Source organism: Parambassis ranga, chromosome 4, assembly GCF_900634625.1.
Source record: "Parambassis ranga chromosome 4, fParRan2.1, whole genome shotgun sequence".
NCBI lineage: Eukaryota > Metazoa > Chordata > Actinopteri > Ambassidae > Parambassis > Parambassis ranga.
The window spans coordinates 2162247-2179102 of NC_041025.1; the positions used below are offsets into that span (position 1 = coordinate 2162247).

At 41.6% G+C, this 16856-nt stretch overlaps 1 protein-coding gene across 10 annotated transcripts in view; it reads right to left on the reverse strand.

Annotated features, from left to right (window-relative positions):
- Window positions 1-16856, reverse strand: part of szt2 (SZT2 subunit of KICSTOR complex) — a 64205-nt gene that overhangs the window by 38756 nt on the left and 8593 nt on the right. For 7 of the 10 annotated variants that reach the window (XM_028404606.1, XM_028404602.1, XM_028404599.1 and 4 more), the window contains exons 19-47: window positions 16680-16848; window positions 16441-16555; window positions 16144-16257; window positions 15862-16065; window positions 15671-15768; window positions 15414-15552; window positions 15019-15336; window positions 14720-14927; window positions 14135-14182; window positions 12947-13074; window positions 12549-12816; window positions 11851-12022; window positions 11662-11754; window positions 11412-11490; window positions 9972-10262; window positions 9689-9824; window positions 9414-9530; window positions 9232-9301; window positions 8777-8962; window positions 7895-8116; window positions 7576-7813; window positions 7221-7295; window positions 6482-6620; window positions 5962-6097; window positions 5387-5507; window positions 5160-5312; window positions 4132-4234; window positions 3507-3621; window positions 2171-2258 (exon numbers count right to left, since the gene is read on the reverse strand). In XM_028404606.1, the coding sequence (XP_028260407.1) occupies window positions 2171-2258; window positions 3507-3621; window positions 4132-4234; window positions 5160-5312; window positions 5387-5507; window positions 5962-6097; window positions 6482-6620; window positions 7221-7295; window positions 7576-7813; window positions 7895-8116; window positions 8777-8962; window positions 9232-9301; window positions 9414-9530; window positions 9689-9824; window positions 9972-10262; window positions 11412-11490; window positions 11662-11754; window positions 11851-12022; window positions 12549-12816; window positions 12947-13074; window positions 14135-14182; window positions 14720-14927; window positions 15019-15336; window positions 15414-15552; window positions 15671-15768; window positions 15862-16065; window positions 16144-16257; window positions 16441-16555; window positions 16680-16848 (4343 nt within the window). The remainder of the gene's footprint in view (window positions 1-2170; window positions 2259-3506; window positions 3622-4131; window positions 4235-5159; window positions 5313-5386; window positions 5508-5961; window positions 6098-6481; window positions 6621-7220; window positions 7296-7575; window positions 7814-7894; window positions 8117-8776; window positions 8963-9231; window positions 9302-9413; window positions 9531-9688; window positions 9825-9971; window positions 10263-11411; window positions 11491-11661; window positions 11755-11850; window positions 12023-12548; window positions 12817-12946; window positions 13075-14134; window positions 14183-14719; window positions 14928-15018; window positions 15337-15413; window positions 15553-15670; window positions 15769-15861; window positions 16066-16143; window positions 16258-16440; window positions 16556-16679; window positions 16849-16856) is intronic. The other 3 variants (XM_028404604.1, XM_028404601.1, XM_028404597.1) reach the window with 2 other exon arrangements.

Genomic DNA, 16856 nt, shown 5'->3' on the forward strand with positions numbered 1-16856 from the left:
ATAGGGTTCAAGGGCGCTAGCGTTAGCTTGTGCAGCTACTGGTTGTGTTCAGGGAAATATGGCTATTTTCCTGGCTAGCCTGTGATGAGGTATCGCTACCTGCTGTGGGTATTATTAGCGTGAGCTGTATAGTGGTATTGCTACCTACAGACGATGCTAACGCACCCGCTGTTAGCAGAAGTATCGCTACTTCGGCTGTGACAAGTATTGCTACTTGAGGCAAGAGTATTTCTACTTTCACCGATAGCGTGGAATAGTATTTCTACTATTCTTCAGCTGTGAAGCAACCGTGTCGTGTGGGACCAAGCGCCCGGTGACCGAGTTTTCACTCGAATCAGTGGGCAGTTTAGCTAGGCACCCAGTAACACAGTTGTCATCAGGCTTCTGTGAGAAGCGAGAAGAGGTGTTTGAATGGCGACTGAAGCTATGTCAGCCTATTATATAGGAGGAGGGCGGTCCCTCCTGACATAGACGTCACTGATACCAGCCCCAAGGGCTGGTGTAGTGTAATTAAAGCTTCTGTCGGGATCACGCAGGGGGCGTTCTCCCATAGTGAGACACGAAACGAATGCTATGAAAGAGAACCACTCTGTGTTTACATAGCAGCCAGTGGAGAGAGGGCATGATGACATAGTGATGTGCTCATACCTTTTGGTTTTCTTTAAAACTCTGACTGCTGCATTTTCAATGAGCTGCAGTTTATTTAATACCTACTTCGACAGACCAGCAAAACGTGCACTGCAGTAATATGACCTACTAGAGATAAAAGTGTGAATCGAATTTTTGGATTTAGGCTGTGACAAGAACCCTTGTGTTTTGGAACCATTTCAGGTCATACAGTCTCTGCAGACTTGTACAAAATAGTTCTACATTCTAGAGATATATTATTGTATTTTACAGTGTTTTTTCACTCTGTACATCAAAGCCTTTAAAATCAGTGCCAGGACTACAGAGATTTTTTTTGACATGGCCATACAGCTGATAGAATGAAGGTGTGTCCAGTGAAGATGTGTAATGGTCCTGTACTCTGCTTCTACAATAATGTAATTGAGTCAGTGGACACAACTGTGTGACAACTCATGTCTCCCCAAAGTCTCCACTTACACCATGTTCAGCTCCACTGACATTCTGGCTTCCAAAAATAGATGAAAAAGAACTCAACGAGCAAAAAACTAGTTTCCGAGCCTTCGCTCAGGCTTTGGGAAACAACTATTAGAAAGTTCAGCTCAGTCTAGATGGAGGTATAAGAGGGAATGTTAACAAAGCTCACCGCACACTGTAGTGTAAACACCAATCTTTTCCTGTTCCAATCAAACAAGAGAACTGTTATTTCACATTTCAATGAAAACATTGTTACACAAACTGGGACGCCCTGTCTAACTAAAGTGAGTCTATCCTTCCCCTTTTCCACAGAAGACATGTGTACATGTAGGTGTCAACACATGCAGTGGACTGAGCCACACTCACTGAGAACAGAGGTGCAACAGCGGATGCTGTTTGCAGCTTTGGCTGTTGTCCACCCACTCATCACAATCAGTGCAGTGGAGCAGCATCAGACAGCAGCACTGCTACAGGCCTCAACTTGCCTTAACTGCAGTCCAGCTCAAGAACGCCTCATCCCAAAACACCAAAAGCAACAACACTTATTCAAAAGCATTCAAAGAGGGATTCTAAACCTCATTACATTTTCCTGCCAGACTGCACCATATGTGTATTTCACCCTTACAATGTGGGATTTTATCTTTCAAAGTTATAGGAAAAGACCTGGGAGACCACGAAAGACAACAAAAATGGATGACGATAGGATGCTGTCTACAGCAAACCACTCTCACACTCAAGAACAGAAGAACAGCTAGATTAGACTGCACCAGCTAAAAAAGACTGCCCAGTGTTGGAATAAGATTCGTTGGACTGATGAAACCAACATGAAGTTATCAGCATATCAGAATGATGACAGAGAAGGAAAGAAGGAAGGAAAGAAACACCTAATGATCCAAAGCAGAACATCTTCAGTCAGACATGGTGGAGGCAGTATTATAAGTAATATTAACAAAAAGAATTAATCTTGTATACCTTTTTTTTAATGTGAGGAAGCACGTTAGCCCCAAACAACAGCACATTGTCAGGGTATGCTTTGACACATTTTTTTTTATTATTTACTAGATCTTACCTGCATTGCCAACTCCGTGCACCAGCAGTAGGATGTGTTTGTCTACTTGTCCGACTGGCCGAGAGCCCTCCAGAGAAGACCTGGAGCCCTGAGGAAAGAAGCACCATAGACGTCAAAAAACTTGGCACCAGCAGTATGACTTCCAAACTAATTCAGATTGCACTAGGCTGTAGACAGCGCACTAGTTACTCAAGGCTCCTTTGTAATAGACATCGGTTTTCTGCAAAACCAGGAATCAAGAAACTCAACCTGCACTTTATGTTAACCTAGTTTCTGCCGGCTACACAGGCACAGGATGTTCATGAAATGTGATGGGAGTATGGTGAGCATTACCTCTGCTGCTTTCAGTGAGTGCTTTTAAAACTGTCCATCAACCCCTGCAAGGCTGTGGGATGTAGGAGAAAGCCTTATCCTGCACCCTGACTGACAGGCTGAGGCTTAATCTCCCTTTCAGTCCATCAGATAAACTGTAGAGGAGCAAACGCCTCAGAACTGTAGTCACTGAACTAAAGATTTTCTGTAACTCTCCATGTGAATCTTTTAACTTTTGGGTACAGGCAATTTCTGCAAAATATTTAGAGATAGTTTAAGCAAAAAGATCATCATGGCTGGACAAAGTTTTAAAGCTACAGTCAATCGTGCAGCCTTATATAATGCTACTCATTTAGATTTCAGAAGTTGTGGACTGTTTGGATGGTTTCTCCTCTGATATGTGACTGAGAACTATTTCTAATGAGAGCTGACACAAGACTATAAAGCAAAGCTTTCAGGGTACAGTTATAGTGGTGCATCCATAAAAAGCATGCAGTCTGCAGAGGTGTGGCCTTCGTTCACTGCAAAGGTCACACACAGAGTTGTTAAATGAGCCTGGTGCAGGATCTTCTTTTTTTATTATTGCCTAGCAACCCTGACAGCAGTATGTCATACAAGTTTACTCTTGTAAACATAGTTGGTGGAGTATGCTGTTTAAAAAAAAATCCAATCATCAACAGGAACACCTAAAACAGTTTGCCACGGCGTCCACAAATACAGTTAAAAATCTATAGAGGATCCATGCAGCTTCCTATATGCATGTAGCACCACGGTCATCTTTGATTATTGGCTGTCTGACTTTGAAAATACAGTTTACATACAACTGGTCAGTACTGTCTTTGTCCTACAATCAAAAAACTGAAATCACTGTCTGGAAACAGTAGTGACATGGGCTCAGACACCATCAGGGACTGCCACATGCATGGAAAGTGACTTCAGAGCTAACTGCTAAGCTTCAATGAAATATAGCACAAATGAAATTGCACTGGTGATTTAAATCACACACACATATTTGTTCACTTACCACAGAGTCCTCAGAAATCAAAGGCTCTTGACTCCTGGCGAGCCCAATAGAGCGAGACATGTGGAGGTTTCCATCCACATCGGAGTACTTCCCTGTTAAGGACGTTTCACAGAGTCTGGAAGGATGGACAAAAGGGGAGGTTGATGGCTTTATGATTGAGAAATTAATAGTCATGTACTCATATAATGTGTAATTCCATCTTCATATTTTTATTTGTATCAGCCATCAGCTGATACGGGTGGTTTTTGCTAACTGTCAGTCTTAACTTGAGGACAGGCAGAGACAGATGTTGGAACTTCACAGTGTGATCTTGGATGATTCTCCATCTGGTTAACAACATCACAAAATGAAGTTTATGAGAAATCGTTGACTGCAGTTCAATTTCCAGTCTGCTGCCTCAAGAACATCTGTGGGTGTTTTTTTTTCTTTTCTGGCAGAGTGATAGAAAAACTCTTCAAAACTCAGAGTTGTGAAAATAGTGTATAGTACCGTAGTTGAGCAACAAGCCTCCCAGAACCCTTTATTTATAAACTACTGTGTCTTAGAGAAGGTGAGGACAATAAGAAGTACTCAAGAAATAAAATCCAATAAAGAAGACGACTGAATTATTAAGAGAAAGTCCTACCTGAGGTAGAAGACTGATTTAGTGGTACGCTCCTGGTAGACAAACATGTTCTTTCTGTTGACCACGCAGAAAGAGTTCAGCACAGAGCGCAGGGCCTGGATCGCTGCAACAGGAAGATTTAGCATATTCAATCAGAACATGACCATCACAATATTAGAAACAAAAGACCCAGCTTTAAAAACATGACATTCCTCTTAACACACAACCATTAAAGGTAGGGTAGGAGATTTTGAAAACTCAGTGAGAGTCAGTCAGATTTTGAAAGTAAACACACGCCCCTTTCTCTCGGAGCTCACCCCGAAGCCACGCCTCCCAACCAGTCTGTGACTTCGGCCATCATGCACGTACCACTCTGATGCGCGCAGAGCAGGAAGAGAGTGACAACCAGCCAATACTCCGCGCAGGTGCGCCTCGTAGGATTGGCTGATGTTTTTAGTGTTTTATAGCTTCCACAGATGATTCATATTCTTCATTTTAAAGCGAAACTGCCGAACTAATTGGTTGCCATTGGATTGTAAAGAGAAGTTACACTAATTTAACAAAAAGTGCATCAGAATGAAATCTCCTACCCTACCTTTAATGAAATATGAAAATAAGCTTACTACTACTTTAGCCATATTTTTGCCATCATTCAAGGACCTTCCAGCCATTCAATGTCGTATCATTCTGTCTGTTCTTAAAGCTTCTGTCTAGAAAGAAATTGTGTAATTTTGGCGTCTTTATTTTAGTGACCCCTCCAACGGGTTTAAAGATCCACCTTTGTTTTAAAGTGTTTTGTAGACACTGCTACAGTTTACTTTTTAAGGTGTATCGGGTCAACTGTCTAAACTAGTAAACAAACAGGTTTACAAAGAGGACTGAATTTTCCTAAATTATTCATTAAATCCTACAAAAAAACAAAAATAAGAATAATTTTATTTCATCTAAAGTATTATAATCTTATGATCTTGTTGTACTTAATTTAATCAAATATACTTTAAAGGATTTTCCCAGTTGAAATTCTAAAAGTGTTGGGACTGGTCACTCACCTCTGGACACCCCCATGTTTGGGCCCATCTTGAGGCGTGGGTGGATGTGGATGATTGTGCTCCACACCACGTCACAGGCAAAATGTCCAGGGATGAACTGCATGGTGGCTGCCAGATAGTCTCTGGCCTGGTAGCTCTCGTCTGTGTTGTAATCTATACAATGCAGAAGATGCGTGAATACTTACATCCTTCACCACCCAAACTATCTACATCATCTCCTGACTTACCATCAGAAGTATTGAGCCTCTGCCTGTAGAGTGTCTCGTTCTTCCAGATGTCTTCCTCACTCTCAGCCACCAGCAAAGTGTTACACATATGCCTGTCATGTAGGTCCTGCAGCAGCATACGCTACACACACACACACACATATTTAGACACTTCAGACCCTGAGCAAGCACAACTGTGTTGATATATGTTTAGATCAATAGGTACAAATACATAAGACATCTGTAAATAGTCATAATATATATATTATAAATATAGTATAACTCCTCCCCTTTCTGTAGGGAGAAGCGCTAGATAATCATGTCAGGCATCACTGTCATTCCCTCCACTGGTCTATATTTATGTTTACGTAGCACCTTACATCTCCATATTTGTATCCATGCATCATATATTGTGCTCATACTGTGTACTGTACTCTTAATTTGGATTATAGTGACACTTATACTCTTATACTCTGTACTTAACTGCATTTAATGTAACTTGATACCTCTGGCACAAGAATTTCCTTCGGGATTAATAAAGTTTTATCTTATCTTATCTTATCTTATTCAGAAAAATCAAACCCCATAGCACCTACCTGATTGACTATTCTGCAGATTTCACCTATTTTCTTGACCACCATTTGATGCAGATGTAAGTATTCAGGGAGCTCCTGTTCTTCCTCCTTCTTCTCAAGCTCATCAGTACTGTCCTCTTTTCCCTCTGTGAAGCACCTGTAGGAAATATCACAAGCCCTCAGTTTTTTTTTATAATATATCTTTATAGCTGCATAAAGACATGTTAGAGTCTGTCTCTGAGTCATGATTTTGCTGTTTCCATATATTACAGATACAAATGACTCTCTAAAATTGTGACAGGAGGTGAAAAACACCCCAAAACTGCTTGGAGTTCAGAGCAGTTTCTTTAATGATGCTTCCTGCTCTCAGCAAGGATACATTTTAAAGTGAAAGACATAACCATTGTAATTCACAAACAGCTTTGAGCTATATCTGACTAGTGGAAGAGGAAATCTAAAACAATTCTTCTAAAAAACAAAAAACAAAAAATGTGACGCTACATTCTGAAATATTCAGAATATTCCCTGAGGTTAGTCTGACCTGGAATGGGAGTAGACCTTCACTCTGTCCTGGTGGATCTTAACAATTAGCCAGAAGTCTGGCATTAGTCGTGCCTGACACTCCTGTTCATCCAGGATGGGACTCTCACACTCAGAGTCACTGCTGCCACCATCATACCCTTCAAACACAAAGAGAAAACAACATTACTGAGCCCGAGGAGTCACTATGTCACTTCAAGCCTATCAATACATACCGATTGACATTTTTCCAATTTGTTTTCATAAACTGGGATATACTATAAATAATGATCACATTTACAAGCCAGTCAGTTACTGTTTACACTCATAGCTGCTGTTTTTAAATATGAGAATTAGTTTGAATTCGTTTTATGTGAATAAAAACAACATTAAGACAACCTCTGATAAACTGATGAAACTTAAATTTGCAGCACTGTTACAAATAACAGAAATCATCTGATATCACAGTATGATTCAACACAAAATAATATCATCATTTACATGTCACACAGTGTCCTATCCTTTGGAACAGGATTTTACCAACATCTGAATGAAGCAGTGCCAGTCACTCTATGTTACAAAAGCTTACTCTGAAATAAGCTGCTAGAAGAAATAATCACAAAAGTTCAATTACTGGACAGCCCACAGAAATGCTGTTCCTAAGACTACAGGCGAGCTTCATACTTTTTTATTTTCTTCAAGTGTATAACACTGCAGAGAAATAACTTTTCTTTCAACATGATGTGACGTTAAGCTCTTACCCTGCATGTCTGAGTCCAGGCTGCCCTGGCTGGAGACGACACTCTGGACTCGACTAGGCCTGAGTCTGCTGCCACCTGAGGAGAGACATTTTGATTTATATATCCATCATCAGAATGACACTCAAACATCCAAGCCTTAAATGGAAGAGCTCAGCCAGATTCTTCCAACCTTTACAGCATGTCTCTAACCTGCTCTAAAAAGATTACACTCGCTGAGGAGAGTAGGTGATTATTTGTACTGTTCCCTGTCAGGGAAAAAACAACCTAGAGATGTATGATGTCTTTAAATCTAAGTTCCTTAATATTACATTATATTTGGAGTTTTATACACTTCAAATATGTGTCTGTGACTCACTGTGAGAGGTCGACTGCATGGACTCGGCCAGGCTGACACTGGATGGCGTCTTGGGGGGTGTGCTGGGCTCTGTGCTGGATTCGGTCTGAAGCTGTGGGGTACTGGGCTGACTTCTGTCCAACACCATGCTAACAGACTCATCTGCTTCAGGCTTCAAGGCTCTGATTGGCTCGTTATTTTCCGCAGTTGTTTCACTAGGAGCATCAGCAGCAACACTGAGGGACTTCTTGTCCTCACTCTGCAGACAAATACAGTCAAAATTCATTTTCGCCTAAAAATGTTTCTTTACAAAATAGTTTATTTTATAGATCTGTCCAACCTCGCTATCTGCCCGAGCCTCTGCTTCACTCTCTGTGGCCACATGCTCCACTTCAGCTCCAGGGCTGCAGGGGTTGGTTTGTTGCGGGGGGTCTGCTGTGCTCTCGGACAACTTCTTTGAAGCGTGGATCCTCTGCGGGTGCAGCCTGCTTAGGGACATGTAGTAGAAGTTGTCCTGCTCTCCGTTCAACACGTAGCCAGAGAATGACATTCTGCGGAACTCCTACAGAATCACACAGTTTAACAGAGAATAAGGTTTTATTCAAAAGGACAGGTTAAACCCAAAAATCTAATTTTTAGTATTTTTTCTGTTGGTGGCAAGATATAGCTCAGTAGAAAACTTATTAGAGAAAAACCAGTCGAACAGAATATTTATCATAGGCCAGAATATGTGAAATATGAATAACCCAACATGATGAATATGCAGAGGTAGTATAGAAAAGGCCATCTGTTGCATTAAGTTTAAAAAACTGCCAAAATTACACAATTCACTAACAATTTGCTGAAAATAAACTGATATAAAGATTCTGTTGTAAACGAGAGCAGATAGGTAGCTAGTACTGAACCACTTGTGACTAGCAAGTAAAATAGAAACATGTAAACTATGCACAGACAATATGTAGCCTACAATAAGATGTCACCAGACAACAAATGTGTCTATGTTTATTCCACAAAGACATGTTTGAGATATCTCTTTTTGTAGCCATGGTTGTGCTGTTTTCATAGAGGTGCAGGACTTTATATTGCACTGAGAAATGAACCCACCATGACTTAAAAATGTGAAAAAAGGCCTAAAAAACTGCACGGGATTCTGAAGGTTTAAAGTTCAATAAGATCAGAAAACAGACTGCTTGATGTCTAATTTTAAAGTGTGTGTTCTTGCCTCTTTGAACTTTTCCAGAGACTGTTCAGGCCCAAAGACAAACTGAAGTGGGACATCTTCACAGTGACAGTGTGGCCGACCGCTGGACCGCACGACATGTTCCGCTACTTTCTGCAGCGTGGCTGAGCTAATGACCCGAGAGTGCCTCAGAGCAGAAACAATCTCATCCTCCAGCAGCCAGCGGATCTGAAACACAGAAACCCTTGTGTGTACAGTAACAGCAAAAATGTCCCTTTTTTGAAAAGTTTTCAGTGAAAAATAAACACAGCTTTAGCAAGCACATTTATTTTGCATTTATCTTCCTATTTTGAGTGAGGCTAACTAAGGACAGCTTGTGTACATCCTATGCTGTTGGAAATTTGTGTTTTTTTTAAAAAAAAAACAATTTTAAATGCAATAAGTTTAAATGCTGTTTTGTTTATTTTTTTAATTTTAGGTTGAAAAACAAGACTCACCTCGTCCATTGTGGCCAGGATGGCTAATTTGTGAGGAGGTGGGAGTTTAGATAAGGGATCAGCAGAGACCCTGAATAAAGACAAGATGTCAGATACAGGAAAGATGCCCTTTTTTTCAATTTGACTCTGAAGAGTCAATCTGAAAAAAACATTTCAAACGTTTGTGCATTAGACAAACCTACCCATCAACACCAGCTCCCCTCAGACTGTCCAACACTGCCATCAGCTCCTCGTCAGAGCGGTAGGAGGAGGGCTGTCCTGGTGAACGATTCAGAGACACGCTGCTCTCTGAGGTGTACCTGCAGACACACAGCTCAGGCGTGACACCACCATAATGTAGTTCCATGATTTACAAGGAGTATGATGAACCGTTTGTCCATCCTTGATTTGCTTGCATCTCAAACATACAGAGTTCAAGCTTTCTGCTCACACTCATTGTTCGACTTGTTTTACTCACCTGTTATGATGGAAATCGGCCATGACTTCAATCTCCAGGGGCAGAGTCAGCACAAAAATATCTAATGTAACGGAGAGCTCATTCAAATCCACAGACTGTAAGGCCTCTGCACTCTCCAGACAGGAAATAATCTCACCTGCAAACACATCGCTGAAAATAAGTTTTAATGGCCTCATTTCAACCTCTTGACTGCAACGTTTTCTAGTGAACTATGTTTGGGAAACTGGTACAAATAAGTCTTTTAGGGACTTTATAAAAGGACAGTAAAAATACAGTAACTCACCGAGGCAGGTAGGCAGTGTTTGTATGGGCATGGAGCCATGGCAGCTTTTCATGTTGACAGAACATGTGACATGAACAAACAGTGGCGGCATGTCCAGCTGTTGGCCCTCACCCTCCAGCAGGGAGTCTCCCTCCAGGATGCTGAAGGAGTCCTGGTCCTGGTTGACCGTGTTGGAGTCTGACAGGGACTGGTCTTCACCCTCTCCATGGGAGGTGGTGCCTGGATGCTCTTCGTACTCCACCACCAAATCTGTGTCACTCTCTGTCATGATGCAGCAGCCCGACATGTTTTCTGCACATGAAACAAACACATATGATGTGCTTTACTTTGATAGTAACATTTGGGGTTTGCAAGGTTGGGCTTACATCAAAATCACCAGATGGAGTCAGACAGACCCCATTGTTGTGAGGCAGCTTTAAGTCTTAATGGTCTGAAAAAGTGAAAACTAAGGACCTGAAAGCTGCTGGGAAATATTTAAATGTGAACTCAATAGGGATGTCCCGATCCGATCACGTGATCGGAAACCGGGCCCGATTACGTGATTTCAGACTCGATCGGAACCGGACATTACCTCCCGATCAGGACTCGGATATATATTTATTAGGGCTGTCAAAGTTAATGCCTTCTGTGCAGGGTGGTTCTGTGTCTTGTAGTGTAGGGGTATGACAGCTGCTTTTGGCGCAACAGGTCCTGGGTTCGAGACCTCGATGTGCTGCGTGTGTGAAATCTCCCAGTGTGGCGACACACACACACGCACGGGTTTTGCCGTAATGAGTGCCTTCATAGAAAGTATCGGATCGGGACTCGGTATCGGCAGATACTCAAAATCAAATGACTCAGACTCGGACTCGAGGGCAAAAAAACCTGATCGGGACATCCCTAGAACTCAACCTAACTCAGCTTTTAAGCTGGATTGCTTTTTGTTTAAATATAATTCACTAGAATTGTGTTGTATTTTACATTATTTTATTATGCCTGTGTCATGTGTCATTTATTTTAATGTATCTTTTCGCCATTAGAATTGTTTAATGTAAATATAAAGCACTGTTAATAAGTTAATATTATGAGGATGATTTAAGGTCAATGTTTTAAAATGGCCAAGTCAAAGTTCGAACCTTTATCTAACTGAAATGCTGTGGAAGAACCTGAAGGGAGCAGTTTATGTGATGAAAGCCACCAACAGAAATTAAGCTGTTCTGTACCGAAGAATGAGCTAAAACTTCTCCAAGCTGTTGCTGCACAACTGATCAGCAGATGCTGTTATTGCTGCACAAACAGGTCACACTAGATACTGACAATAAAGGTATGTGTAAGATATGTAATATGTATACTTTGACTGGGTTCCATACCACTGACTTGTGTCCAAACTGCAATGAAACTGAAACTGTATTTTCACCACATAAGGGTTAATTAAACCAAACTACTGTGAATGACTCTCACCATCTTCAGTGGCCGGCTCAGCCTCTGACACCACCTCTTCACTCTGTCTCCTCTCTATCTCATCATCCTCAGAGTCCTCCTGAGAAGAAAATCCACAATTTAGATTCATATCCAGTCTCATCAAAACCAGTATTAATCTAAAGATGAAACAAAAATGTCCCTTTACAGACAAGAGCTCACAAACATTGCAACCAATAATCATTAAGTTATTACTCTTTCATATGAAATTGAATATGCTAAACAAACTCACCTCTTTCTTGGATGTCAGAGGACTGTAGAAGAAGTAGTGTGGATTGGACGGTACACATTTGAAATACTGAGACAAGATTTCCATGAATTTGTCCTGTAATGTGGATGTAATCGGTTTAGCTTTGTTACCTCATCAGTTACAAACTACAAGCAGAAGAGAAAAGCAAGACCTAAACAAAACAGACAATACCTGTATTATTTTGTGCAGATCAGGATACACTTCACACTTGGGCTGTGTCTGTAGTAAGGTCAAAGGGAACTCCAGGATATTGGCTGTTTTGGACTCCTCTAAGATCATTGGTGATGTAGGATCAAATGACTTCCCTCTAGAATCAGCTTCACTGGCATCCTCCATTTCAAAACTACAGCCCGAAATATTTGTTGTGTTAGAACACAGAAAACTTTCTGAACAACATCTGTATTTACTGTAAAAATATTCATTAAAGTTCACAGTATGGGAGTTTTTCTGTCTTGATTAGACTGATTGCATATATTATGACATCACTGATCTCATATATCACCAATAACTGTCAAGTGTTATAGTGTCTGTATATGTCACACCGACGTCCATGTGGACAAACATCTCCATCTGGTGGACAAACTAAATATGATCAAACTATATCTTTTTTTACCACTTTATAAAAAACCTGTATATCCTCATTGTTTTCTGTCATCATACTTTTTAAGATAATCGAGGCAGAGACACCTGTCCTATTTCTAGACAGTATTAGCTCATTTTCCACTGCAATATAAAATCCAACACATTTATAGCTACAGATACAGAGAACTTTAACATGTCTGTGTGCAGAATTGCACAAATATGAGGACATACGTAAGTCCAAGAAAAGTTGATTTTTCTTTTTTCTTATGTTGAATAAATATCCTCACCTGCAGGCGGATGCCACAGCTGCCCGGTCATCCGATAGTTCGTCCTCCACCTCTCCGATAATAAAAGTGGCAGGACTCCTTGTAGGTTTCGGATTTCCTCTCCATCCTTGAGCTTTACCATGCTCCCTGAAGACCCTGATGTGCCCGCAGAGGGTCTGCAGGAAGGAGGTGATGTCGATCTCCTGCAGGGATTCTTCACAGTAATCCATGGCCATCAGGACGTCCTGGGAGCTGATGTTGTAGGACTGCTGCAGACTGCGGAACACACCTGAGGAGTACAGGGAGCAAAGCAATAATGATGCTGTGTTCTAAACATTGTACAATCACTCGTGCTTTGTAGCAATTTCAACTGAATATGTTTAAGGATATATAGGAATATGTTGGTGGAGTTGGGTCACCTTTGACATAGCTCTGGTGGTAATGCTCTTGCAGCAAGCTGCAGTAGTTGGCGAGCTCCTTGTGTTTGTGAGGCTGAGACAAGAGGTCGGTCCAAGGGGATGGACTGCTGCGGTCCTGAGACAGTGACCTGCCAAGGGACAACAGCAAAGAAAACACACAGACAGGTTTATATAACACAAGCGTTAAATTTGCTTTAATCTGCACTACAGTATGCAACATCAAAGAAAGCCAAGAAGCCTGCAAGGGACAGCTGAACCTCCACAGCAAGCACTCGAAGCATTGGATTGGGCCTAAATAATTTATCTGGAAAAAAGGGAGGGAGAGACATGAAACAGGTGAAAAAGCTGGTGCTTTACTAAAGAAGAACAGAAAGGTTTTGTCCAAGTAAAAGAAGAATCATAAAGTCTCTTTAAATTCCAGCAGAAATTTTAAAATGTAAATTTGAATTCACTTCTTAAGAATACTGTAATAATTTTACAGGTGTGTCTGAGGTGAGTGTTCGTACAGTCCATTTCACATTATTGACATTATCCATTATTGTTTTTCCTTCGGCATAATTAAAAAAAAAACAAACAAAGCCATGTAAATCTGTCAAGATCCAAGGCACCTTTCTACAACAGCTAAAGTTTAAAACTTAACATTTAATAATAATCACAGCATACTGTTTAAAACTTGAATAGGAAACATTACCTGCTAAAGCTATATGATGATAATTTAAAAGTGTTTTTGTTTTTAACTTCTGCCCTGTTCTGTCTGGGGCAGTAAGATAATCCCTGCAAAAACATCCAATAAAATTGGCTTTTCTGACTCATACGACAGATAACGTAAATTTGATTGTTGATCCAAGCCAGCATTCCACAAACACTGCACAAGGCAAGTAAACAGCAATGCATTGTGGCTGAGCACATACATGCTCCTTCCTAGAAGCTAATAATAGCAAAGGTGAAGATGGCCATGTGCTGTGTTCAGGGTGTGGCAGCAGCACTGCACCTGCTGTGTGTATGCAGCAACATGAGCCTAAGGAGGAAGCGCAGACAGGCCTCGGAAAGTCAGACGGCTTTGGAGCTTACAGTATTAGAGAAGCAACACTTCCCCAGTCTAAAGAGGATACATTCTCAGAGGTGTCCAATGAAAGCTGAGCAGCGCCTCAGCGGGCAGAGAAGGAGAGCAGACAAACAGAATGCTACCTGAACTTCATCTGCTGATACATCTCCCAGGATTCTGCATCTTGAACTCTATTTTTACCCATGAAGACAACCAGAGACAAACATGTTAACAACTTGATTTGTATCTGACAAAATCCAGGGGTCTGCAACATACAATATGTAGTACAACTGCTAATGTAAGTTACAACTTGGCTCTTTTTATGTAGCTTTAATTAACACTGTACTCTCTGACTCACTTATTGCTCATACCTGGGAAACACAGCAGCGGTCAGACCATCAGACAGGATGGTGCAACCTGGGCTGAGGGTAGGTTTAGACCTGTTAGACCTATTATTAACATGTGCCTTTTGGTGATTAGATAACAAGTAGACACTTTTAAGAGTGCATTTAACAACTGACTTTTTGGAGTCACTAGACCAAAGTGCACATTCTTCATTGTTTCCTGTTGTCCAGCTTGACTTATTGTTATGGATGCCACTGTGTTCCCAGCAAAGAATTGACCTTAGTGAGTACATTGTTATTCCTGACCGAAAGCAAACGTTACAGAAAAGATCTAAGTTGAATAAACTAACAAAGTCATTGCTTTCCTGTAAATGAGCTCTGTACCTGAAAAAGATGTCCCTGGGTTGGCGGCTAGAGTTGGGGTGTACCAGCTGCTCCTTCAGATGCTCCAGGGAGCAATTGTAAATGTAAACTGGACACTTTAACTGGCTGCTGTCGCTGGTGCTCTGCTGGGAAATCTGCCTACTGAAGCTGATGTGGAAATCTGCCTTTTGGGGTTCAGAGAACTGGACTCCCTCTCTTTCTCCCAGATCTGGAAAAACAGTAGAATTTTTAGCTCTACCTGTGGGTAACTACATCTTAATTGACCCTAAATACATTTTGAATTTGATGATTTGACTGACCTGGGCCTGGCATCCAAGTCTCCGACACTCTGCTGTCCCAACTGTCCTGTTCTAAGATCTGAGAGTCAACAGGCCCAGGGTGGCCCTCTGATGGAGGTGAGAGCACAGGGGACCTAGCTGTAAAGTGTCCACTGCTGGAGCTCCTTCGTAGTTTACTGGTCAGACTGAGGCCAGACTCAGACCTCTCCAGGCCACTGGTGGAGCCAGACAGGGAGTCAGCCTGAGATTTGTTGCTGGGAGTGAGAGTGTCGTCCTCCTGTGTGCTCACGTTACTCCGAGGCTCTGCCTCCAGGCCTGATGCCATTAACATGAGAACATCTGCAAAATAAACACAGGACCCATGCTAAGCTTTCTGCTCTTGGAGTATGCACTTTCTAACCCAACTGGAGGCATACCTGTGAATGTAGCAGGAAGGAAAGTGAGGAAGAGCTGCTGGGAGCCGATGTACTTGGCGTAGCATCTCCACTGTGGTGTAGAGCAGCTCCGCTCCAGCAACAAGGGCTCCTCATCCACAAGGTCTGCATTACTGAAACTCTGGTGAAGACACAGAGAAAACAAAAGTTTTATTCTACACTAATTCACCCACAGTATAACAGCTGTGAACTTTTTAGGACGAATGAGTGCGTGTGTGTTTTTTTATGGATATTTTTACCTGTAAAGTACTGGTAGATCCCATCACTTCTTTGCTGCTGCCAGTGGTGTGGAATGACGTCATTGTGTCCTGTCTGTCTGGTGCCTTCGCACACTCCTCTGAAATGTAAGAGGTACAGTATGTCTGTCACAGGTCACACAAAATATCATATATGTCAACTACTGAAATTAGATTCAGACATGTGCACAGACCTTTAATAACAGGTAAAGAGAAAGGAGCGACATGGCCATCTCGCTCTCGTTCTAAGATGTGATGGATGAAGGCAGCATGGTCACTGCTAGCTAAAGGGATCTCTCTGTCACTGAGCTCGTGCTCCAGGCTGCCATGGAAGAGGCTGAGCAGGAGCTCGTTGGGTAGACAGGGGGAGTTGTGAATCTGCTCCTCAGTCTCCACTGCTAAGAGCAAAAAGATAATGGGAAGATGCATCCTCTATTTGTTTGTATTCAATTATGAATTTAACATGAATACAGTACCTGTACTGAATGTGAGGAAGAAGAGTTCAACCTGTTGACATTTTGGCAGCAGCTGAATGAGGTCAAACTGGAAAGGAACCATGTGGATGCTGTCCTCAGAGGTCAATGATTCTCCTACACAAGCAGACATTAAACTTCAACCTTAAAAACACTACAAATTTATGATACAGAGTTCTCAATCTGACAGTACCACAATACAGTTTAAATACCATTTAAATGTCTAATGATTCAAAGTTGTCCAATACACTTGCAAACAAAGGTCCTTACTCGTGAGAAAACAAGGAAACACATCAGTACCTCGCACATCATGTACAGATGGCAATGAGCAGATCTGGTCCTTATTCTTACACAGCTGGCTCAAATACTCAAAGGTCATCATGGTAGACATACAGGCCAGATCCTTAGGAAAGATCTATAACATAAAAGGTAACTTAATTTAAACTTTAAATACACATACAACAGTAAACTATGCTCTTTGCCTACACAGAAGTTTAAGCTATTGCCCCTGGTTGCTGTATGATACTAGTTATACATACTGCTTGAGGGATCTCCTGGTACTTGAGGCCCTGGAAGTGGCGATGCTGGTCCAAGCAGTTCATCACTGTGCCGCTCTGTGGTTCTACCCAGCATTCAGTCACCAGGTTCAGCTCTGTGTCCATGTCCACTGCCTCCACCTCAGTGTCATTGTCATCATCTGTGGAGAAACTGGAGTC